This window comes from Aquarana catesbeiana, linkage group LG04, assembly GCF_042186555.1.
Source record: "Aquarana catesbeiana isolate 2022-GZ linkage group LG04, ASM4218655v1, whole genome shotgun sequence".
NCBI lineage: Eukaryota > Metazoa > Chordata > Amphibia > Anura > Ranidae > Aquarana > Aquarana catesbeiana.
This window is the reverse complement of record NC_133327.1, coordinates 241,333,356-241,359,855: the sequence shown is the minus strand read 5'-3', so window position 1 is coordinate 241,359,855 and position 26,500 is coordinate 241,333,356. Positions and strand designations below refer to the sequence as shown.

At 45.0% G+C, this 26,500-nt stretch overlaps 1 protein-coding gene across 4 annotated transcripts in view; it reads right to left on the bottom strand.

Annotated features, from left to right (window-relative positions):
• The window catches only part of RFC4 (replication factor C subunit 4), a 98,684-nt gene that overhangs the window by 43,377 nt on the left and 28,807 nt on the right, over nucleotides 1-26,500 (bottom strand). For all 4 annotated transcript variants that reach the window (XM_073626308.1, XM_073626305.1, XM_073626306.1 and 1 more), the window contains exon 3: nucleotides 10,393-10,471. In XM_073626308.1, coding sequence (XP_073482409.1) covers nucleotides 10,393-10,471 — 79 coding nt within the window. The remainder of the gene's footprint in view (nucleotides 1-10,392; nucleotides 10,472-26,500) is intronic.

The window sequence follows — 26,500 nt, the reverse complement described above, 5'->3', positions numbered from 1 at the left end:
GGGACTGAGGGCACTGACGTGAAGGGGGGGAGGGACTGAGGGCACTGACGTGAAGGGGGGGAGGGACTGAGGGCACTGACGTGAAGGGGGGGAGGGACTGAGGGCACTGACGTGAAGGGGGGGAGGGACTGAGGGGACTGACGTGAAGGGGGGGGAGGGACTGAGGGCACTGACGTGAAGGGGGGGAGGGACTGAGGGCACTGACGTGAAGGGGGGGAGGGACTGAGGGCACTGGCGTGAAGGGGGGGAGGGACTGAGGGCACTGACGTGAAGGGGGGGAGGGACTGAGGGCACTGACGTGAAGGGGGGAGGGACTGAGGGCACTGACGTGAAGGGGGGGAGGGACTGAGGGCACTGACGTGAGGGGGGGGTGGACTGAGGGCACTGACGTGAAGGGGGGGGAGGGACTGAGGGCACCGACGTGAAGGGAGGGGACTGAGGGCACTGACGTGAAGGGGGAGGGGACTCAAGGCACTGACGTGAAGGGGGGGAGGGGACTCAAGGCACTGACGTGAAGGGGGGGAGGGGACTCAAGGCACTGACGTGAAGGGGGGGAGGGGACTCAAGGCACTGACGTGAAGGGGGGGAGGGGACTCAAGGCACTGACGTGAAGGGGGGAGGGGACTCAAGGCACTGACGTGAAGGGGGGGGCGCAAGGCACTGACGTGAAGGGGGGGGGGACTCAAGGCACTGACGTGAAGGGGGGGGGACTCAAGGCACTGACGTGAAGGGGGGGGGACTCAAGGCACTGACGTGAAGGGGGGGGGAACTCAAGGCACTGACGTAAAGGGGGGGGACTCAAGGCACTGACGTGAAGGGGGGGGGACTCAAGGCACTGACGTGAAGGGGGGGGACTCAAGGCACTGACGTGAAGGGGGGGGACTCAAGGCACTGACGTGAAGGGGGGGGACTCAAGGCACTGACGTGAAGGGGGGGGACTCAAGGCACTGACGTGAAGGGGGGGGGACTCAAGGCACTGACGTGAAGGGGGGGAGGGACTGAGGGCACTGACGTGAAGGGGGGGAGGGACTGAGGGCACTGACGTGAAGGGGGGGAGGGACTGAGGGCACTGACGTGAAGGGGGGGGGACTGAGGGCACTGACGTGAAGGGAGGGGGGGGGACTGAGGGCACTGACGTGAAGGGGGGGGGACTGAGGGCACTGACGTGAAGGGGGGGGACTGAGGGCACTGACGTGCAGGGGGGGGGGACTGAGGGCACTGACGTGAAGGGGGGGGACTGAGGGCACTGACATGAAGGGGGGGACTGAGGGCAATGACGTGAAGGGGGGGACTCAAAGCACTGACGTTAAGGAGGGGGGGGGACTCAAGGCACTGACGTGAAGGGGGGGGACTCAAGGCACTGACGTGAAGGGGGGGGGGACTCAAGGCACTGACGTGAAGGGGGGGGGGACTCAAGGCACTGACGTGAAGGGGGGGGGACTCAAGGCACTGACGTGAAGGGGGGGGGACTCAAGGCACTGACGTGAAGGGGGGGGGACTCAAGGCACTGACGTGAAGGGGGGGAGGGACTGAGGGCACTGACGTGAAGGGGGGGAGGGACTGAGGGCACTGGCGTGAAGGGGGGGAGGGACTGAGGGCACTGACGTGAAGGGGGGGAGGGACTGAGGGCACTGACGTGAAGGGGGGAGGGACTGAGGGCACTGACGTGAAGGGGGGGAGGGACTGAGGGCACTGACGTGAGGGGGGGGTGGACTGAGGGCACTGACGTGAAGGGGGGGGAGGGACTGAGGGCACTGACGTGAAGGGGGGGGGACTGAGGGCACTGACGTGAAGGGGGGGGGACTGAGGGCACCGACGTGAAGGGAGGGGACTGAGGGCACTGACGTGAAGGGGGGAGGGGACTCAAGGCACTGACGTGAAGGGGGGGAGGGGACTCAAGGCACTGACGTGAAGGGGGGGAGGGGACTCAAGGCACTGACGTGAAGGGGGGGAGGGGACTCAAGGCACTGACGTGAAGGGGGGGAGGGGACTCAAGGCACTGACGTGAAGGGGGGAGGGGACTCAAGGCACTGACGTGAAGGGGGGAGGGGACTCAAGGCACTGACGTGAAGGGGGGGGCGCAAGGCACTGACGTGAAGGGGGGGGGGACTCAAGGCACTGACGTGAAGGGGGGGGGACTCAAGGCACTGACGTGAAGGGGGGGGGACTCAAGGCACTGACGTGAAGGGGGGGGGAACTCAAGGCACTGACGTAAAGGGGGGGGACTCAAGGCACTGACGTGAAGGGGGGGGGACTCAAGGCACTGACGTGAAGGGGGGGGACTCAAGGCACTGACGTGAAGGGGGGGGACTCAAGGCACTGACGTGAAGGGGGGGGACTCAAGGCACTGACGTGAAGGGGGGGGACTCAAGGCACTGACGTGAAGGGGGGGGGACTCAAGGCACTGACGTGAAGGGGGGGAGGGACTGAGGGCACTGACGTGAAGGGGGGGAGGGACTGAGGGCACTGACGTGAAGGGGGGGGGACTGAGGGCACTGACGTGAAGGGAGGGGGGGGGACTGAGGGCACTGACGTGAAGGGGGGGGGACTGAGGGCACTGACGTGAAGGGGGGGGACTGAGGGCACTGACGTGCAGGGGGGGGGGACTGAGGGCACTGACGTGCAGGGGGGGGACTGAGGGCACTGACATGAAGGGGGGGACTGAGGGCAATGACGTGAAGGGGGGGACTCAAAGCACTGACGTTAAGGAGGGGGGGGGACTCAAGGCACTGACGTGAAGGGGGGGGACTCAAGGCACTGACGTGAAGGGGGGGGGGACTCAAGGCACTGACGTGAAGGGGGGGGGACTCAAGGCACTGACGTGAAGGGGGGGGGACTCAAGGCACTGACGTGAAGGGGGGGGGACTCAAGGCACTGACGTGAAGGGGGGGGGACTCAAGGCACTGACGTGAAGGGGGGGGGACTCAAGGCACTGACGTGAAGGGGGGGGACTCAAGGCACTGACGTGAAGGGGAGACTGAGGGCACTGATGAAGGGCTTGTTCACACTTGTGCAGAGATCCGTTTTTCTGCACTAGAAAAATACAGGTTATTGCAAGGGCACACAGAAAACAATATATTTCTATGTGCCCTGTTCACACTGCAACAGTGCCTCTGGGTGCTGATCAGTGTGTGGCGTGAAAAAAAGAATACTGTGTGCATTGTTCTACAACTAACTAAAGCTCACCTTAAAGCTCCATCTACAGTCTGTTTCTATGCACTGCAACTATGCTGCGGTGCATAAAAACAAAGCATAATTTTGTCATTTCAATAATTTTGAAAGAAAAGAAAAACAAAAACCCTTAGACAGAATTACCGGTGACGGTATTTCTAAGAGCCTTTCAGGACAGCACCTGGAAAGAGAGCAGCTCCACCCAAAATTCCCAAGAAACACTGCAGCAAGATCTTAAAAGCAAGTCTCTTTCACCATACCTTCAGTTATAGCGTTTCCTTCGCCATGGCAGAAGCGCTGTAGGGAACCTTGAGGGGGGCTGCACTCTCTCCAGGGGGAGGGGTGGTGGCCTTACCCTTTAGGCTTCATGTACACGGGACGTTTTTACAACCTCTCCTGAACGATTTAACTTGACAGATAGTAGCCAACGTTTAAAATGTCAGTTTTTCCGCGTTTACATGTCAGGTTTAGCGGAGTTTTAAAAAAAATTATTATTTTTGCATCTTCACTGGTCTCACAATTCAATTATCTGGTCAACGATCTGATTCCGCGATGCATCATGATTACTGATGCACTCCTACTACTGCCGTTTGGGCCGCCCTTCCTCCCTGCAATCTTCTGGGACACATCACAGGTCCCAGAAGATTGCCCGGCTATTGCAGGACAGCGCAGGGAGACATGCGCACCCAGCTGTGAAGCTGCAAGCTGTCACAGCAGGATGCCCACAGTAATATTGCCAGCGCCGTGGACAGGCAGGGGAGAGAATGGAGGGTTTGGGTGGCCACGTCGCTGGATTGTGGGAAAGGTGAGTGGAACTCTTTCTTTGAATTTGAAATAACCTCACTCCTTCAAAGCCGAGTTCCACCCAAAAGTGGAACTTCCCTTTTAAGCACTCCTCGCCCCCTGACATGCCACATTTAGCATGTCATTTTTTTGGGGGGGGGGGGGGTGTTTCGGGTGTGTCCTTTTTAGTAGGATTTCCTGTCCCGGCCACCTAGGTGACTCCTCCTCTCACCCTAGGCGGCCCCTCCCTGCCAGCGATCTGACGGCGCCGAGGAAAGGGAGAGGAGCGAGGCTCCGTGCGGCCGCAACGATGGACCGTGGGACAGGTGAGTGTCTGTTTATTAAAAGTCAGCAGCTAAACTTTTTGTAGCTGCTGACTTTTAATAAACCAAAAAAAAAAAAAAACAAAAAAAAACGGGTGGAACTCCACTTTATAAAGTGCACTAATCCGGTGCACTACAGGGTACAGGAATTCACACACAGCTGCTGGGAGGTCAGGAGGGATTAGAATCCACAACTGACCAACAGCCCTGTGAAGTTCCATGTGCTGTCTCTGTGCTGACATTTCTCTGGGCTCCCCCTTTGCACCTTCCAGCACACTAGGAGTTAACACAGTGGAATGTGAAACCGGGGGGAAGCCGGGGAAACGTCAGCACAGAGCTTGTGTAGGAGCCAGTGTAAGAGTACAAACACATTTGTACTCTACATACTGCCGTTAAAATACCTGTGTGGTAATAAAAGCAGAGTTATAATCCATTAAGTGCCCACCACTCTATGTGCTTTTTAAAATATATGCAGCTTCATACCTCATTTCTTAGTGTGTGTATAACTGTACATGCCGCTCATGTGACTGCCCGGTCTGGCCCGCCTCTCTCCTCTCACGTCTCTCCTGACGTCAGTGGGAGTTCTCAGCCCCGCCTACCAATTGTAGCTATCAGACCAGAAGAGAGGCAGACGGGGCTGACATCAGGAGAGACGTGAGAGGAGAGAGGTGGGCCGGACCTGGCAGTCACATGAGCAGCATATACAGTTATACACACACTAAGAAATGAGGTATGAAGCTGCATATATTTTAAAAAACACATACAGCGGTGGCCACTTAATCGATTATAACTCTGCATTTATTACAAAAGTTATTTTGACAGACATGCTCGGAGCGCTCTTCCGGGAGGGGAGGGGCGGGGCAAGTCGGGATGATGTCACCCGACATCGATTTTTCGGGTCGCATGCATCGGGGACACCCGAATCGCGATGCATCGATTAAATTCCACACCCCTACTATTTGGGCCATAAAGTATTGCACGACTTTAGTAAAAACTTCAGTTAAGAGAGAACAAAATAACAGGTACCACACTTGAGGAAGACTCAAGACAGGATAGACACTACGAGCAAGGGGATCAAATTCTAGGCTACAGACATTACTAGATATGCTGCAAGTGGTCCCAGAGCCAGAGTGTGAGCTGGGGTCACCCAATACAACGGGAGGACTGCCACCCCCCCCCCCCCGCCTAGAAGCAAACATGTTGTGTTGGAATGGTGATAAGGCAATGTCACCCCCTGGATATTAGGCAAGGCCTCAGGTATCGACAAAAGAGACAGCTGTAGAAGGTGAGGGTTGAATGGCCGGAGGTGACTAAACTCACTGTAGGTGGGCAACAGGAATGGGTCAGAGTTCCTTGAGCTTTGCAAAGCAGAAGCAGTAGTGGGGAGATGCTTTTTAGACACTGGGAAAGAGTGTGCGCAAATCCCCTGGCAGCGGATGACATCAGTACTCCACTCCACAGTTCCACAGTATTAACTCCTATCCCAGTGGAAACCAACATAAAAAAAGGGATTTTAAAGGCGTGCAGCAACCCATGTACTTGAGGCAGCCCAAAAATGTAATTTATTGCAGCTTACCAATCATTAGATGGGGTGGCTGCATTTGTTTATTTTTAGTCTTTTTCCATCTGTTTTCACCAAATGATCTGACTACCAACACACCTCCTATTACAGTGCCGCCAATCTGGATGAATGAGCACAGGGGGCACCTGTGCACAGCAGCATTGTTAATCCGGGGAGAGGGGAGTGTTGGATGTACAAGCAGATTTAAATACACTAACACATTGAAGCCAAACACTAGCTAACACTTTATAAGCAGCTATAGTATTTTTTTCCCTTTTAGGATAAAGGTTTTACATGAATAAACACAAGCTGATCATTCTAAGCTCCCCTGCTAGTGTTAAATGGTTTGTCTCATCAATATAACTGATATATTTTGATGGAGAACCTGATTTTTTTTTTTTTTTTTTAAATGGACTTACTGGCTGGATCTCCAGATGGCAAAAAAGGAAGAAAAAAAAAAGAAGACTATAAAAGAAAATAAATGCAGCCATCACATTTAAGAATTGGTAAGCTGCAATGTAATAAAAGGTTTGCTTTTGGGTTTAATACCAATTTAAAAGAAAACCATGTTGGAGAGAAATAAATAAATAGGGTTATCAAAAACGGAGCTGAAGAAAATATTTCTATCCTCCTAGGACACTAGCAAAAAATGCAGGCATGCTGGTAACAGCAGCTATCCTGGGCTGGCCTACAGATTTTTTGTGTTTGCCAGTGTTCAAATCTTCCTATAGTAAAACCCAAAAAGGTGAAAAAGACTTCCTGGATACCTCAATGGACAGGGAAGAAACCCAGGAACACAATGCACAGGGAAGCTTGAAATATATTGATATTGAAGGTTATACCTGACAAAGTATTTGGAATTTGCTAACTCAATCTTCTGATTTTTACTGCACATCACCCCACCCCCTTTTTTCCCCATAACAATAAAATTAAAAAGCAACACATAAAGACATCTGTCACGGCAGATTTTTTCATTCTGAACAAGCAATGCACATTAAAGAGCATGAAGTGCTCTCTGCTGACTGACGTCAGTTCCGATATCGGCACCAAACAGCTTCTCCTCTGGTCCAGGCTACATCCGAAAAAATCACGCTAATCCAGATCGAGATTATATATATATATATATATATATATATATATATATATATATATATATATATATATATATATATATATATATATATATATATATATACACATACATATATATATACACACACACATCCTTTACAGGCAGTGGTTGTACCAAGTTCATGGCTACGTCTGCAGCCGTGATCCTGGTATCAAACTTTTCAATCAACAATGGGCTACAATGTAAAAGTGATCCAAGCAGCCATCTGATCATATTTACAGGTGGCAGAAAGGAGTCCCCCCATCCCGCTGCCTTTCCTAAGCTCTCCCGGTAGGGTGCCCACATGTCCCGGATTGCCCGGGACATTCCCGCAATTAGCAGGTCTGTCCCAGGTCCCTTCATTCCGGGACAATACAGTGTCCCGGAATGAAATTGACAGAGCGAGCAAACACCCGCTATAGTGCTGGCGCTCGCTTTGCCACCAGCTCCATCAGCCTCCAGCCGAGGGGAGCTGAGACTGCCCCCACCCCCCAACCAAGCACAGCCGAGCAAAGGGGGAGCTGAGACCTCCCCCCCACCCGAGCACAGCCGAACCCGCTCGAGCTGAGGGGAGCTGAGACCGCTCCCCTGCCCGAGCACAGCCGAACCCGCCCGAGCAAACGGGAGCTGAGACTGCCCCTCAGCACAGCCGAGACTATTTTTACTGCTGACAATTACCTTCTGCGCTACTTCTCAATCTGTTAGCTCTGTCTAGCACAACTGGAGAGGGGGGGTCTGTACTGAGGGGGGGGCCTGTACTTGAGGGAGGGGGAGGTCTGTACTTGAGGGAGGGGGAGGTCTGTACTTGAGGGAGGGGGAGGTCTGTACTTGAGGGAGGGGGAGGTCTGTACTTGAGGGAGGGGGAGGTCTGTACTTGAGGGAGGGGGAGGTCTGTACTTGAGGGAGGGGGAGGTCTGTACTTGAGGGAGGGGGGGGTCTGTACTTGAGGGAGGGGGGGGGTCTGTACTTGAGGGGGGGTGTCTGTACTTGAGGGAGGGGGGAGTCTGTACTTGAGGGAGGGGGGGGGTCTCTACTTGAGGGAGGGGGGGGGGGTCTCTACTTGAGGGAGGGGGGGTCTCTACTTGAGGGAGGGGGGGTCTGTACTGAGAGAGGGGGGGTCTGTACTGAGAGAGGCAGGTAAGGGGGGTCTGTACTGAGAGAGGCGGGTCAGGGGGGTCTGTACTGAGAGAGGCGGGTCAGGGGGGTCTGTACTGAGAGAGGCGGGTCAGGGGGGTCTGTACTGAGAGAGGCGGGTCTGTACTGAGAGAGGGGGGGTCAGGGGGGTCTGTACTAAGAGAGGAGGGTCAGTGGGGTCTGTACTGAGGGAGGGGGGTCTGTACTGAGAGAGAGAAGTCTATACTTAATGAAGGGGGGTCTGTACTGAGGGGGGACTTTACTTGACAGGGGGTGACACCATGTTTTACCGCTCCGGTGGGGTGGCACCAACCCTAGCAAAGCAACTGCCACCCACCTCCTCTATCTTCTCTGGGCCCACTCCAGCATGCTCTAAAGGTCAGGTCCCCGGGCCGCACTGCCACCTAGGCAAGTGACACGCTGCATCTGGTAGTAGGCGACAGTGGCATGCTGCATCTAGTGGCAGGTGATGGTGGCAAGTGATACACTGCATCTGGTAGCAGGCGACGGTGGCATGCTGCATCTGGTGGCAAGTGACAAGCTCAGGGTTCCCAATGATTCTGCATTATGGCGAGTTGAACTATTTCATTATATATTAAAATGTAGTAATGTAGTAATAGAAATAATATGATTTGATCATCCTGACACCATATCAAGCATGGTGTTGAGACGATATAAGTGCTAAAACCAGCCATTCACCTGACACTCGCCCCTGAAATCCCCGTCAACTCCGAGACTACATTCAACACCCCCCCAACCAGTCCTTGGCAATGCGACTTTGTGTGTCAAAAGTCACATGATAAGTTGCACTAGTGGAAACAGAGCCTTAGTATGGTCCCCCCCCCCCCCCCCCTCGTCCAGCTCCCTACTGTGCACAGCTATACTGTATATGTGCCCTGCACCCCCCTCCCCTTTCCTGTGTGGTTGGGGCTTTTTATTTCTTAATTTTCTCATGAATTAGGATGAACAATGAGAGAACGCTGGGCAGGAACCTATGATCAGCTACTCCCACCCTGTATATGCCCACTGGCTACACAGGAACAGTGTCCCTCCCAGGAAGTGATGTCACTAGCTTTCAGGAACCACACCCACTGGCTGATTTTACACTCAGAAGGAAGTAGAACTGAAGTCATGTGACGGCACTGGATTCTGCAAAATAAAGGTAGAAAAACTGGGATTTTTTTCGATTTGACACACAAGGCTGAACTTGGCTCACATTAATGATTGCAGGGCGAGAATTTAAGTGTTAGGGTGGACTTCCACTTTAAGTCATTTTCCACTAAGCTTGACGGGACGGAAATAGAATTAGATCCCTGGAAATGCTTGTTCCATGTGATTGGGGGTTCTAGGAAGAAGTATAGAGCAGCACTTACTCCATTTCTGCTGAATGCAGCGAAAGCACTAATCCCGAAACATTGAAAAACAAAGGAAATACCAATGATAAAGGATGGATTTAGAAAAATAGATAGATTGAGGATAATGGAAGAATTAATGTTACCAAAGGGAAGCAGAAACAAGATTTCAAGGTACTTAGAGGAAATGGCTAGAATTTAAACAGTCCCCGATTTATCTGGGAATTATGGGGAACGGAGGGAGTACTTAGGGGCTTGTCCCCTGATGCCCTCCCTCCCTCCGTGCCCCCCCTCCTCATCAAGGAGAGGGGAATATGATTCCCCCCTCTCCCCCCCCCTTTTTATTTCCTCTCTTTGCACAATTTGAAGGATAGTAATGGGGATAGAGAGATGAGAATCTCTCCTCTCTTCCCCTCGAAAGTAAGATAAATAGACATGGGTAAGAGGGGCATAGATTTGTTTATATTGGGGTAATGTAGTTCACATAAAGATATAAGAAAAGGGAAAGGAAAGGGAAGGAGGGAAACTTCCCCCCCCCCCCCTTTTTTCCTCTTCATTCTTGTTTTTTATTTAGATGGCCCAGGGGAATTAAGAGTATATGCTGCGGTATAGATTCATTTCTGTATTTAAGTGCATGTTAAAGGATAGATCCATTCATGTACCTATATGTATTTTTGATGTATTTATGTGTACTTTGAGAATGTTCTGCATTTTTATGAATGACTTGCAAATTGTTTTGCAAAGTATGTAAGATTTTTTAAATCTGTAAACATTTAATAAAAAACTATTTAAAATACAAAGTCATTTTCCACTGAAAATTTTTTTTCCAGATTTACACATATATATGTGAGAAATTTCAGAATTGGCCCAGTTTTGAAGTGGTTAACTCTACTACAACACTGCAATGTTTCCAAATCTTTGGCACATATAAAAAGACCCATACTCTTGTTTACTCACATCTGCTCCTTGAAGTGACTTTTTGAGGACAGCCACAACTTCTTCTTGGTAGGCAACTTCATCCACACATTTGGGTCGGCTGCATAAAAAGCAAAGCTGGTTAATGAGTGACATAACAGGTACCATGCACTAAAACATCCCTTTAGATTCAGATGATATAAAAAACGTAGCCTGGTTAGCCATTTGTTCACTGACTTACTTCTAAAACAAGCAATCTTCAAGAGAATCTATACCTAGATTCATCTGGACTGTTAGCCTATCTTTGGGTGGTAGCAGCCAGGCACCTAGCATTTTCAGCCTACATATTTCCCTCAGTAGGAGTTTACTTTTGATACCAAATTTTAGAGATCATGAACACATGCAACAGAGCACTGGAGCAAAATGCAGTATCTATTCTACAGGGTGGATTCGATTTAAATCACTAGTAAAAGGTTTGATTTTAATCAACTCGATTTAAATCATAATTTTTAGAGAGCAACTCTTATCTCTGTACCCCAGCAGGCTCCTCCTCTGACCCGCTGTTGACTCACCGACAGTCCCATTTACTTTAATGTTATGGCTGGTGATGTGGCAGTGACACAACAAGGTGAGGGACGTGGCGGCATAAGGTGAGTGGATGCCCACTAACAGGCCCTGCCATGATGGATCTGAAATGACAGGTGCGCATTAAATATAAGGACTCATTCTTGCTGGTAGTTAGAATCTTTAATATTTGCAAACAAAATTAAAAAGATTTCCTATTTAGAATAATAAGCTGTAAGGTTAGTAAAACAGCGATATCAGAACCAATTTTAGGTCAATAGGTTAATAAAACATAGTTGGAGAACTATTCAAATTCTTTTATTTAATTAAAACAATAACATTAGAGTGCATATTTTTGTATTTGCATAAACATCAATGTTTAGTAACTGATGTGCATAAACAAAATATCTTAGAAAAAACAAACCTAAAACTGAATATATTAGCTGGGTCCACATAAAAAAAAACTTCAAACACGGTCCTTTCATCACAGCAGTGTTAATTTCGTAGCCGAAAATATTTTTGTCTACTAAATACTATTTTAGTCGACTAAATACGACTAAAACTAAACAATTGAGATGACGAAAATACAACTAAAATGACATTTTAGTCAAAAGATTGATGAACTAAATTGAAATTTCTTGCAACATTGTATCAAGCACTGCAGGAAAGAATAACATATTTTGAGAAACAACAGAGTCATTACCATATATATGTGTATATAGTACACTGACATCTAGTGAGAGTTCTCAGTATTGCAGCCAATAATCCAATCATCCCATCATCCCAATATGCAGTTTAGTACATCCCGTTTTTTTATACTTTCAAGTTGTACTTTTGCTTGTCAATAAGCAACATATTTGTTTATGAAACTTGGTTTTATTTATAGAGGTTATATATAACTACGGCTAAATATGTGTCTGTAGTGCATGTTCAATCCTTTATTTCATAAATCAGGCATATCCAAAGTGCGGCCCGCGTTCCGGTTTCGAAAGGCCCACCTGGTAATTTGGACATGTATATTTTTTGTGGCCCCCAATGAATCTCTGAGTGCCGGGGCAACAAAAGATATATATTCTGGCTGCCTTGGAGGGGACAGGAAGGGGGAGGAACAAGTGCCGTATATACAGGAGTATTTCCTGTTTACGAGGCGGCCTCTGTAATAGGAAGTCCCGTCTTCTGCGCTGCCATTGGATGACTGTTCTGTCCATCAAAAGAGGCGGGACTTTGTATTAAAGCGGCCGCCAAGAAAACAGGAGTTTCTCCTGTATGTAATCTGTTGGCGCTCGTCCTGCCCCCTCCCTGTCCCCTTCGAGGCTGCAGATGGGCATGGATCAGGCTGAACTGATGGCAATGGTGAGTCTGCATTCACAGTAGTGGGGGGTGCTGCATTCTTAGTTTTCACTTAGTTTGCTTCACAGATCTTTTTTTTTAATTTTATTTTTTTCCTGAAACTTCCCTCTTAAAGTGAAGGTGCGTGTTATACGCCAATAAATGCAGTATATCCAAGTAACACGCCCGAGCTCATCTCTTCACCACACACAGCCACAAAGGAAAGAGAATTCTTGTTGGGCAGTGCATGAGTGCTCGGACGAACACACTTAGACCAAATTTTTATGGTTCAAAGAATGTCGGGCAAAATGATCAGCCCCCACACGTTCACTTCATCAAATCTGGCCCTCTTTGAAAAAAGTTTGGACACCCCTGTCATACATAATATGTTGTTAGATTTCTACTCCAGGAGTATATAATGAGTTTGGCAATTCTAAAGAAATGCTTAACCGCTTGCCGACCAGCTGCTACAGTTGCACTGCGGCAATATGGCTTGGCTGCGCAAATCGCTGTCATGTTACGTCGATTCGGCCACTAGGGGTGCGCACGCGCCCCCTGCTCGCCCATGGAGTCGATGCGAGTGCCCACCGGGCTCCCGTGATCGCAAGGGCACACAAAGAACTGGGATCTGTGTGTGTAAACACACAGATCCCCGGTTCTCTAAGGGGAGAACAGACAGATTATCTGTTCATACAGAGTATGAACAGCGATCGGTCATCTCCCCTACACAGTCCCCTCCCTCCTTCCTCCCTCCTGTTAGAACACACAATAGGGAACACATTAACCCCTTGATCGCCCCCTAGTGGTTAACCCCTTCATTGCCAGTGACATTTTTACAGTAATCAATGCATTTTTAAAGCACTGATCGCTGTAAAAATGCCAATGGTCCCAAAAATGTGTCAAAATTGTCCGACGTGTCCGCCATAATGTCACAGTCAAAATAAAAATTGCAGATCGCCGCCATTACTAGTAAAAAAAAAAAAATGAATAAAAAAAGGCCATAAAACTATCCCCTATTTTGTAGACGCTATAACTTTTGCGCAAACCAATCAATATACGCTTATTGCGATTTTTTTTTACCAAGAATATGTAGAAGAATACATATCGGCCTAAACTGAGGGGAAAAAAAAGTTTTTTTTATATATTTTTATGGGAAAATTTATTATAGCAAAAAGTAAAAAAATATTGCGTTTTTTTCAAAATTGTCGCATTTTTTTATAGCGCAAAAAAATAAAAAAAAATAAAAGAGGTGATCAAATACCACCAAAAGAAAGCTCTATTTGTGGGAAAAAAAGGACGTCAATTTTGTTTGGGTGCAACGTTGCACGACCGCACAATTGTCAGTTAAAGCGACGCAGTGCCGAATCACAAAAAGTGCTCTGGTCAGGAAGGGGGTAAAATCTTCCGGGGCTGAAGCAGTTAAATAATGCATTAAAATGTATCTAAACCCATTCGATTTTAGTCGACTAAAATACAACTAAAACTAAAATAACACATCTTCTCATGATGTTGTTTCAGTCGGGCCACCAGGCCTTGCATCTCTTTGTATTTTGCACGCATACCTGCTTTACCCATAGGTAGAGGAACTTCATTACAAATATTCCTAAACTGGGTCTCTTTTACGGCCTGTTGATATTTTGCTCCTCAAAGCACTTCAAGCTATGTGCAGAAAGATCACAAGGTTTATAAGCTGCTTAGACGGTTTCACTTTCATTTTTACTGCTTGCCCTTCCTCCTCACATTTAGAGCCTGATACAGATGAATTTCTCTTCAAACAATCATACAATTTGTAGTGTACATTGATTTGCAAAACAATGGGATAAAGGAATATTTCTGAACTTTGTTTTATCTCATGGTTACTGTGAAATTGTGTGAATGCATCAATGCAGTGAATGTTATCTCAGCTTGCAGAGCTTGGATTTATTGAATGAGTTTACCAAAAAAGTAAATATTGCAGAATATACAGCCTCATGCTACATAACTAAGCTCCACTAAGCTAAACTGAATAAAGTAAACTAAATTATTAATGTATCCTAAATAGAAAACAGTCTTTAAATAGATTTTTACTTCAAAAGCATTTTATTAAAATAAATCCACCCTGCTATTCTAAGTAAGAAGTTACAATCCTATACGAGGTGATGGTGCCCATATTAGTGCACTTGCAACAAAAACAGCCAACAGTGTTAAATCTTATACAATCTCTTAGAAATTTTGAACCTTCCTGGTTACAGAGTGAAATTTTTATTTAGGTGGGCATTTGTACCACTTATATATTCATAATCAAAAAAAGACTATACTGGTATTGTGTAGCGAACTTTAATACACAGTAAAAGAACAAGCTCTGCTTTAGATGTCAAGTTTACCCAGATTTTAACCACTTCAATACAGGGCACTTATACACCTTCCCGCCCAGACCAATTTTCAGCTTTCAGCACTGTCGCAGTTTGATGACAATTACACGGTCATGCTACACTGTACCCAAACTAAATTTTTATCATTTTGTTCCCACAAATAGAGCTTTCTTTTGGTGGTATTTGATCACTTCTGCAGTTTTTATTTTTTGCTAAACAAATAAACAGACCAAAAGTTTTGAAAAAAAATGCTTTTGTTTCTGTTATAAAATTTTGTAAATAAGTAAGTCTTCTCTTTCACTAATGGGCACTGATAAGGCGGCACCGATGAGGTGGCACCAATGAGCGGGCACTGACGATAGGCACTGGTAGGCGGCACTGATATGCAGCACTGATGGGCATTCATGGGTGGCACTGGTAAGCACTGAAAGGCTGCAAAGATAGGTTCTCATGGGTGGCACTGATAGGCGGCACTGATAAGCATCCCTGGTGGCACTGGCAGTGGTAGGCATTGTGAGTGGGCACCGATTGGCAGCTGCCTGGGCATTGATTGGCAGCTGCCTGGGCACAGATTAGTATTTCCCTGGGGGTCTAGGGGGGGCATACCTGGTAGTCCAGTGTGGATGGCAATCCTGGTGGTCCTGGGCGGCATGATGGTGGACCTGGGCGGGATCCAAGGGAGGGCTGTGCTGATAAACAATCAGCACAGACCCCCCCGTCAGGAGAGCAGCCGATCGGCTCTCCTCTACTCGCGTCTGTCAGATGCGAGTGAGGAAAAGCCGATCACCGGCTCTTCCTATTTACACCGTGATTGGACACGGCTGATCACGTGGTAGGGAGTCTCCGTCAGAGACTTTTTACCTAGATCGGAGTTGCGGTGTGTCAGACTGACACACCGCAACAACGATCGCCGCGATGCGCGCCCCCGGGGGGCGCGCAGAGGCTTAATATCCTGAGGACGTCATATGACGCCCAGTCAAGATATTGAAACCACTTTGCCGCCATCATTCTGCTATATGGTGGCAAGTGGTTAAATATACACCAACATGCACAGATAAATGTTAGTGTAATATACTTTTAAAACACACAGAATGATCATTGACAGATCTAGCAGGAATGTCAAAATCAGTGATCCCTGACTTGGATAGAGATAAGCCATATCTGTTCTAATGTTGTCCACGTTGATGTCTTTGTTCTGATAATTTCCTAATTTATTTGGAAGTTGTTTCCATAGGATTATTAGTCCTCATCTTCAGGCCTATAAACAAGTGTCAGACACGTTGCACTTCCTTCACTTTTATTTCTCCCAAACACTACCATCAAATATGGCTGGAATAGAAGGGTTTGGAACATCAGAAAGATAAATTACGAGCACAATGCGAGTACAGGTACAACACCATCCCACCCGCTTTACTTATAATCAGAGTGGAGATCTACAAATAGTCCTATAAATGGCTTGTGTCAAGAGGCTTTGGGCGTGTTTCACGAACTTCAGTTTGACACCAGTTCATAAACCAGAGGTGTGGTACCTGTATCCCTCAATGGATTCCAAGAAAAGGATTTTACAGAGAGTACAAAAATCTTACCAGACTAGGAATCTGGGAAAAAATTCTTGCAAGGACAAGGCCAGGCAGTCTAATTAGGAAGGCCCTAAACCTCTACTCACCTGACCGTGTAAGGGTAAAGGAACAAGAACACCATAATGCGAGATATTGTCAAAACAGTCACCTCAACAAGACTTGCCAGGGAGTATGCTGAATGAGTTAAACCCCAACTTGCAAGGGATGTGAAAAAAGCCTGGGACCAGCAGAGAACCTAGGAGTTGATCCCATGGTTAGCAAAACTAAAAGGAAGGTGCATGGACAATGCCCCAAAAAGGGTAAGCAGGAAAGAAAAGTTCTAACATAACCATAAACTGGTGAAGTGGGTTACCCGTATGAAGCCAAGGACAACCTAGGCAAACACTCTTATTTGTTACACAAAAGTCGTCATTGGGGAGAGCTCTAAGAAGTACCTTGCTAAAAACATATTCTGTTTTCAATAGTCACAGGTTAAAGTGGAACTATAGGCAAAACATTTTTTTTTTCCATTTTGGATAGAGCAAGGGAGAGTAATAACCCCTGGCAGATTTTTTTTTCGCCAACTGTGTCCCATTGCGGAGATTTCCCTTCACTTTCTGTCCCATAGCCAAAACGGGAAGCGAGAGGAAATCCCTGCTAATGAAGGAAATTCCTTGGGGACCTCCAGATTACCAGAACTAGTGTTCCCATTGGAAGATTTCCCCTCTATTACTTTTCTGGGGACAACCCAAAATGTAGTTTTTTTTTTTTTTTTTTTAACCTTTTACTTTCAATGATAATGGTAAACAAGACAAATAGAGAGAGTGAATCTCCTTAACGGAGGCACAGGATTTATATAGCGCCAACAGTTTGCACATCGCTTTAAAACATGAGAGCAGACAGTATAGTTACAATACAGGAGGTATCAGATTGTTGGTGTCCAAATCCTCCTGTAGATGGCAGTATATTCTAACAGTACATAATTCTGGTGTTCCTCAATGGATGTTTTATTCGCCATACAAAATATGAACTACACAGGCAGAATCTGCTAGAAAGTTAACTCAGATTGCCCCAAATGGTCAACTTCAGTTATAACTGCATTGTGATACATTTTGCTATCCAGTATAGATATATTAGAGTAAATCCGAGTTTAAAAAAAAAAGCAGGCAAACCTAGCAGTCAGGGGATTATTAAGAGTCTCTTTTCTAACCAGTTAATGTAATGCTGGGTACAAATGATCCAAATATCGCCTTGTTCAGCAGTATACAGCTGCCTGTCTGACAAACGCCACTCCAACTACTGGCTTTTGTTGAATGGACGTGATGGAAAACCAGCTGCTAACAGCTGTGAGCACTTAACAGTGTGTTTTGGTGGGGGGCAGTCCCCCTGTCAGAACACAACAGCTCATCAGGGGAGATCATAGCACTAACATTGCAGTCAGTAGAGCGACCTCTCGTTTTTTTCTGTACCACCTGCTGGGTTGAACGAAAAAAAACTTACACATGTGTACTAGGTTTAAAGAGGAACTGCAGTCTGCTCACATAATTTGTAATAAAAACATCCTTGCCATTCTGAAGCTTCCCTCCAACCACTTTGCATATTATTTTATATATACTGTGATTCTGTACTTGCCAAACATGCTGCAGAAATCTCCCTCCACCGAGTCTGGCTACAACCATTTTAATTGTGGGCACCTGAAGCTGCTGCCTGTTCACTTCCCGGATTTACAAAGACACACAGAGGCACACCTCCAGCACTGCAGCTCTGATTGGCCCTCTTATGACTCATCCCCCCTCCCTTCCTGGCAAACTCTCAGGAGAGTAAGAGAGCTGTGCATGACGTCAAAAGCCTAGGCTTTTTACCAGACAAGAAACAGGAAGTGGGCTGTATAAGGTATTTCCTGGCAGAAAAAAAACGTTTTACTTGCCAAATTTAAAACAACAAGGGCAGAAGATTTAATAGATGGAAAGTTGAAAAAAATGACTGAAGGTCCGCTTTAAGGTACATATGTCACATGATGGATAAACAGTAAGCTCAGCAAAGTATTGCAGGTCTTTAACCACTTTAGCTCCGGAAGATTTTACCCCCTTCCTGACCAGAGCACTTTTTACAATTTGGCACTGCGTCGCTTTAACTGGCACGTGGTCATGCAATGCTGTACGCAAACTAAATTTGCGTCCTTTTTATCTCACAAATAGAGCTTTCTTTTGGTGGTATTTGATCACCTCTGCGGTTTTTATTTTTTATGCTATAATTTTTGGTATTTTTGGTTACAAAAAAAAAATAAAAATCGCAATAACCGTATATTGATTGGTTTGCGCAAAAGTTATAGCGTCTGCAAACTATGGGAAAGATTTATGGCATTTTATTTTTTTTTTACCAGTAATGGCGGTGATCTGCAATTGTATTGCAACATTTCGGCAGACAGATCTGACACATTTTTGGGACCATTGGCATTTATACAGCGATCAGTGCTATAAAAATGCACTAATTTCTGTGTAAAAGTCACTGGTAGGGAAGGGGTTAGCACTAGGGGATGATCAAGGGGTTAAATGTGTGTTCCCTCAGTGTGTTCTAACTATATGGGGATGTTACTTACTAGATGAGGAGACATACCTTGTTCCTACTTAGAAGGAACAAACATCATGTCCCCTCTGCCCTGACAGCACAGGGATTTGTGCGTTTACACACATAAATCCTTGTGCTGGCGCTCGTGCACACGATCGCACGTGGCCGGCAGGGATCGCGCATTGGGTCCCCCACCGCACAGCGTCGGTGCGCGCGCGCGGGAACCGGTTAAAAAAAAACTATCAGAGAACTAAATAATGCAAGGAATCACATAATTATGTGCAGAAAGTCCACATAGTGTTTCACGGCACATAAAATATATACACTTTGGGTTTAACTGAAAGCAAAGGGAATGTTCATGGAGCATAGTAAAGGTGAAGCTGTGTTCACTTAAATCAATCAAGTCCTAGAAACAAACTTTTTTTTTTACTTACCGTAAAAGTCTATTTCTTGGAGTCCATTGAGGGAGACAGGAATTCAGAAAAGCAGTAGAAGGGGAAAAAAACAAAACAAAAAAAAAACAACACACATAGGGGTCGGAGTTGTATCCCCCAATGGACTCAAATAGATTTCACGAGTAGTAAAAAAAATCATATTTACTGTCTATCGAGGGACATGATTCAAAAACAGTGGGGGCATGCAAAAGCAGTCAAACTGAGGGGTGGGCAATGGCCACTGAAAGGCCCATAACAGGACTGCAAACTGACAAATTCAGGAACTAAATAAAGGACCAATGGCTGAATCTGAACCAGATAAAAATACCCCTGCAAGATAGAGGAAGAACGGCTAATGACCAAAGGAAGTCCACAGATTATTAAGCTCAAGACCAAAACAGAACAGATTACTGCCAAGAAGAATGACTCCACCCGACCGAAAATGAAGCCTGAACCAGCAAGAGGATATAAAGCCAAAAAACACTAAAGCAGGTGGGAACATAGCTACCTGATGAAAGAGAAATAGGCCAACAAATGATGTAGTTAACAGAACACAAAATTCCCCCCAAGAGAACAGATCCCTAGAGGAAATCCTGGACGAAAGCAGATCGGCTGGTCTACATGTAAAAGGTCCAGGCTACTGACCCACGAGACTGGTAGAGAACTCAAGGGTACAAAACCCTGAAGTCAGGCCAACTTAAAAAGAGGGGAAACATATGGGAGGTATTTCTATAATGGTAGGCAGGAATAAAAGGTATACTGCAATCCCAGACTGGTGCCATCGGACATTAGAACAAGAGGATGAGGAAACCCATCCACATTAACACCAAGAGGCATCTCTGGGTTCCGACATATTAACTCTTTAGAATCTGCCTAACCAGAAGCACAGAACACAGTTCCTTAAATCTTATGACCCACCCTGGTCCAGCAAAGCACTCATAGTCATAGAATGAGGAACAGGGACCTTAGCCATTGTAATGGACATTTGTAAGTTCTGTATATAAATTGTATTCTATTTTGTATGTATTGCACACTGCCCTCACTGTGCACACAGCACTAATAATGTTTTCAGTACATGTTTACATTCTTTCGAGTCCTGATTAGAATTAGCCTGTCTATGTAACGCCCCTTGTTACCATAAACGTACAATTGTAATATTAATGTGATACCTACGTAATCATGTGCATAAAAACCTTCAATTGCGTCATAATAAAGCAGAACAGTTATTTGGAAAGTTGCTTAGCGTATCTTTTGTGTCTGTTCCCTACTGCAGTAGTTATTAATTTGGAACCACTAATCAATATGAGGATAGGAGTTGCCTATCATCAATTTAACCAAGTCAGCATGGCGAGCTTTGCCTTAGGAGGGGATTCCAGGTGACCCTGAGTATCTGAAACGAGGAGCTTGAGATGATCCGGGAATTTCTGATAATCAGCCGGCTGAGGTAAGCCTTTTGCTTACATTTGACTTATCAGACTTCCTTGATCGGTAAGGCATTTTCGGGACAAAGGGTACCTATTTTACACCCCTTAATCGAACTGTATTGATTGGTGGTTATATGTTATGTTGTCCCTGTCTATTGTCCATCGGAGTGTTATAGATAAGAAAGGGAAGAATAGTGCTGTTCACAGGTATATGTAGTAAATCTGCTAAAGTAGTTTAGAGGTAAGAGGGTATAGGCACACGTAGAGAAGAGAGAAGACTGGCCAGTCATTATGGGCATTGAATTAAGTAAGGGAATGAAGAGTAACAGACCCTCAAAAATGCCCAGCACAAGAGGAGCGCTATATATGAACCGAAGGTGCGGTTCAGCCTATACTGAGCCCCTAGATTAATGGTTAAAGTGGACAGGGATCCACAATGGGTAACTGGGTTACCAAGGTCCACAGGGACTAAGACTCGTGCAGAGTAAACAGCTAGAGAAACAGCTATCTATGTGAGCAGGATGGATCAAGAGTGACATTAACACTAGACAGAAAGGGACATTTTCATGTTAAGTTGTGGGATGAATTTGGGGTCAGGCACTACAACTATTAGAGTCAGAAAAGGAGAAATGAGAGGTAAAACAGAATACTTTATATGTTGTCAGAGAGGGAAGATGGGATGAGCACTCTGGCTGCCCATCTGATCATAGAAGCTAGATATAAAAGATATCTGAACAAAATAAGGAAAGCAGAATTTAGGCAGGGAAATATTATTGAGAGTTAAAAGAAAGTGACAGAATGATATGCATGTGTTGTGTACAAATGGGAAAAATGTAAGCGATTTTAGAGAGATATTGGTGTATGTGTGTGCGAATGCTGGGACCTTTAGTTCTATCGCTTGTGTATGTCATGTACGCAGATGTGACCCCTCCTTTGTGCTCTCATGAAAGAATATGGCTGAGATGAGAGGTCAGTGATAAGCTTGAAGGACACCATGCCAATTCCAGTTTTTTAGACAAAACATTTATAACAAAATGTGCCTAGTTAACAAATCTAATGATAAACAATGCGATCACAATTATTTTGAATCTGTTTTCCAGACATGGTAAAATGAAGGTTACATTTAACCGTGTATTACACAAATTGAATATCCTTTGATAGTGGAAACAGTGCATTTAAAAAAAAAGGAAATTAAGTAAAATTAAGTAATAATGAGTATTCATTTCTAATATGAGTTTAACAATTTTTTAAATAATGTAGATATATTGAAACTGGTTTAGACAACCTTTGGTTGGAAATGAAATCCAGATTATTGGGGAAATTTGTAAAAATGGGATTAGTTTAGATTAAGATAACAATTTTGTAATTTTACATTTATTCAATAAGCCCTTATTGAGAGGAAAAAAGATTAAGATGAGGTTGTTATTTGGAATAAAGCTGCCATAATATTTAACAAAGCCAAGATGGATGGGATACATAAGAAGTTTTTCTACAAAAATGAAATTTTAAGGTTTTTGATGATAACTTGTGCGGTCCATGATGTGAGTTATAATAAATAAAAATTTAAATATAACAGACACATCACATCAAGTCCACACACCCTGTTAGGATAGATGCCACCTGCAGCCAGCTGTTTTTTAGTTTTTGATGCTACAGATTCTTGGTCCTTTTGTTTTATTTATTTTTATTTTTGAAATCCAAAGCAGAATGTGTGGATTGTGAAATGATGTGCCCCTTTTCCTTGTAAGTACAGTGGTATAAGCAGAAGAATAATTTTGGATTTATAGGCATCTCTCCATGACCGCAGGGTATTGTTATCATTTATTATATTATTGCCAGGAAGAAGTTGTCTTTTGAAACATGAAACTGGAGTTCTTACACAAACAGCATGATAGAAAACAAGCCATTGTAATATATTTATGTAGCTGGAACCCAGTAATGAAGGGTTCATCCTGATATATCAGAGCTGCAGCTTTTATACAAAGGTGCTATTAGACAAAGTTAGATATTGTTTTGGTCAAACATTTAATTTTTAATGGTCCGACATTCTGTGCAGCAAATATACAGCTAACTAAATGTTGTCTAATGAAAGGTTTAAAATATGAGTTTGTTTATGTACAAATCTAACAATGAAAAATGCATACATTTGAATCCAGCCACCTTATTGCCTCTATTGGAGGAGGCTGGAGACAAAGGAAGACATGTGTGTTAAATTGATGTGGGAATCAGCTGCTGTGAGCCCAGTGCAGGACACACTCCCTGAAGACCCAGATATTACATTTTTTGTAGATTTGAGTATGCAGTTTATCACCCAGAAGGATACTCTGTATTCAAAGTCATTGGATCCTTTTTCCCCAGCTCAAGAAGCAGAGCTCCATGTTTTAGCAAAGCCCGTGAGCTATAAAAAGAGTGTATATTTATATAGATAGTCGAGATATCGAGAGCTTTTGATTCCATTTGAAGGGCCAGAAGTTTGTTTTTACTTCGGCAGGTAAACCAATAAAGCATGCCAAGTTAATTTGATTGGCTTTTTTCAGCCTTCCAGGTTCTTGCTGAGGTAGCCATATTAACTTTCATACATGGAAGCAGACCACGTGACTAAGCATGCTGTATTACAGCCCCGGACACTTGATGGGTCTGTCCAACTCACAGATTCCACCCTAGTTCTGACCCAGTATCGCTGGGATTAATAATTCAACTTTAAGGACCCCAGAATGAGAAGAACAAGTGGTCCACAGGGGGCAACTTCTTATGAAACAGGACTTTGGAAAAAGGTGATCATTTATGTCTGCCAACCACTCTTTTCCCTCCAGCTTGACACATGGACCGTGTCATCAGTCACAAGAAGTTATGGCTGCCTTAGTAAATGAGCATGGGATAGAGCCAGGGTTCTCCACAGTTGTTTTTATAACATACCACTTCTTGTTTTACCTGTTACCAAAGGTGTTACCAAAAGCTGAACATCCCTTCCAGAGATTACAAAAAAGATATATCCAGATGCCCAAGTCAGGATCTTACAAGTATGCATTTTGTCTGTATGGACATGTTTTTTGGATGTCCAGTGGCAAATTCTACTGCAAAGGCCACAGTAAAAAGTGTTATCAAAAATTAGTTTGTAAGTACAGAGTGCCAGAAAGTACAGAGAGTAACAGAGGAAATCATTTTTATAGGAGAGTCCTTACTAGAAGTTTTTAGGTTTTATTTTTACACTCCCTACTGTCTACAATGTAGCAGCCAAAGTAGAGTAAGAAACTAGAAAACTTTTGCCTGAATATTTTCTTATATTTTATGACGCCCCTAAGGGGGATGTTGGGCTCTTTCCCTATGGGATTTTGTTTGGGAGTGTGTTACTCACTTGCTTATATTTTGTCTCAGCAGCTGAAGTCTTCCATTCGGATCTCACAGAGAATGTTGCTGATCTTTTTAGGTTTTTGACAAACTCATTTATGCATTTCTCCCCAATTCCAGATCCTAAAAGTTTGGAAGGATCTAAAACTAAAGCCAGGTGACTTTTGGATTGTTAAGAGACATTTATATATAAGGAAATGTTTGGAGACTCAATACAGCATCTATTTCAGGTACAGCTTTTGCAAAACTTGAAGGAAAAGTCACCTGGATCCACACCAGACACTGCAAAAATGACTAAATTAAAGAAATCTCTGTGTTTGATTTGTTTCCCTCTTGTGATCACAGTCTAGGGTACTATTTGATTCAATTACTTTAATTGTAAGGGATATATATATTTGAAAAGCAGTTTAGCCATGTTGAAGTCATATTTTGTCTTTTGTACATTTTCCATTTTATGTAGAATGGTCTGTGTTTACAGATGCTGATAAGTCAGCATGCTCACAATTAAGCTAGAAGGCCATTCTGGCCACAGGAGTGTACAGCCAGTACTCTGTAAATATGTCTTATCAATCATTTGTTTTTCACAATGAAAAGTAATTTGGTAATGAAAAAGTTGCTCAGCTATTACTTTCTCCACAATGGAGTTTTTTTTTGCCTCTTTGGCCAGGACTACCTCCACCTAAGCGTGTGCTGGTTCCAGGTTAAAGGTGATAGCAGGTATGGTTAGTGATCAAAATATTGATCAAAAGAGGGGAGACCCCGGGCCTGCCGCGTGGCAGGCGAGAATTCTACCACTCGAAAGAATGTAAACATGTAATGGAAATTTGTAAGTTCTGTATATAATTGTATTCTATTTTGTATGTATTGCACACTGCCCTCACTGTGCACACAGCACTAATAATGTTTTCAGTAAATGTTTACATTCTTTCGAGTCCTGATTAGAATTAGCCTGTCTATGCAACGCCCCTTGTTACCATAAATGTACAATTGTAATATTAATGTGATACCTACGTAATCATGTGCATAAAAACCTTCAATTGCGTCATAATAAAGCAGAACAGTTATTTGGAAAGATGCTGAGCGTATCTTTTGTGTCTGTTCCCTACTGCAGTAGTTATTATTAATTTGGAACCACTAATCAATATGAGGATAGGAGTTGCCTATCATCAATTTAACCAAGTCAGCATGCTCCTAACATTTGTCTGATTAATGGCAGAACCAAGTAAGGGATATGGAGAAACTTCCTCAATCTACTCAAGATGTTGCACATCAGCTACAGAAAGAGGACCCATCCCCAACTGATTAGGTCCTGCAGATATATTCTGTCCTCAACAGGGGTGGTACCTTCAGCAGGAAGAAATGTTTTCTCTGCTGACAATTTGGGGGGAGATACTAAGCCATCCAATGGGCATTTCTCAGGAGATGAGGACCTCTTTTTCCTCAGTCACAACTGTTCTTCCAGTCTATTCACAAGTCCTGTAGGAAGCATTTCCATTTTTATTTTTTGTCCAAGTTGTGTGCATGTTTACCCCTAGCAACTAGGTATATAACTGTCAGCTTTAACTGTACGAGTTACCTTCTAGATTGTTGGTGCTTTTAATGCTTACATAATTACTAGGCAGGTTTATAAATGGATCTATTTTACATTTGTTCCACATTCTAATTTAGGAACAAATTAAACAACTGTCAGTGTTTAACTGGACTCGAGGATCATATTGGTTACATCGCTATTTTGACAGCTTGGTTTACAACAAATAGATCCAGTTTTTCTTCCATATTCTAAGGATCAATAAAGCTAACTATTAAAAGACTACAGGTGACCCCATTTCCAAATTCTGTCATCTTCCTCTCTGAAACATGCACTCTTTACCTCTCCTCAAACTCTCTTTTCTACATCCCTCTGCTCCACCCCACAATCTGTACATATCACCCTCACTTCTCCCCTCCCCCTATTACTGCACTCATCACCTCTTTCTAACCCTAAGCCCACTTGCTAACATACCCCCCAGGATACTGAAGCATGTCCCCTCATACAAATCATATTCTCATATTACCTCCCTCACTCTTCTGCTTCTCCTAATCGCTGGAGATATTTCCCCAAACCCTGGGCCCCCCTTATTTAACTGTGCCCAACACACCCAGTACCCTACACCCTCTGGCAGTAGTCGCAATCTACACAATTTAGCCTCCATTCCTCTTCTTGCCAACACCAGCCTCCCTCTCTCCTGCGCCCTCTGGAACGCCTGCTCTGTCTGCAACAAACTCACTGCTGTTCATGACCTCTTTGTCACTAACTCCTTTAATCTACTTGCTCTCACAGAAACCTGGCTCCACGAATATGACACCCCTTCTCCTGCTTCCCTCTCCCAGGGTGGCCTTCACTGGACTCACTCCCCCAGGCCTAACGGACGCAAGGGAGGTGGAGTAAGATTCCTCCTATCCCCCCAGAGCACCTTCCAGGTTATTCACCCTCCTCCCTCTTTTTCACTCTCATCATTCGAAGCCCACTGTATACGTCTATTCTCTCCTACTTCCCTAAGAATTGCTGTGATCTACCGGCCCCCTGGACCACT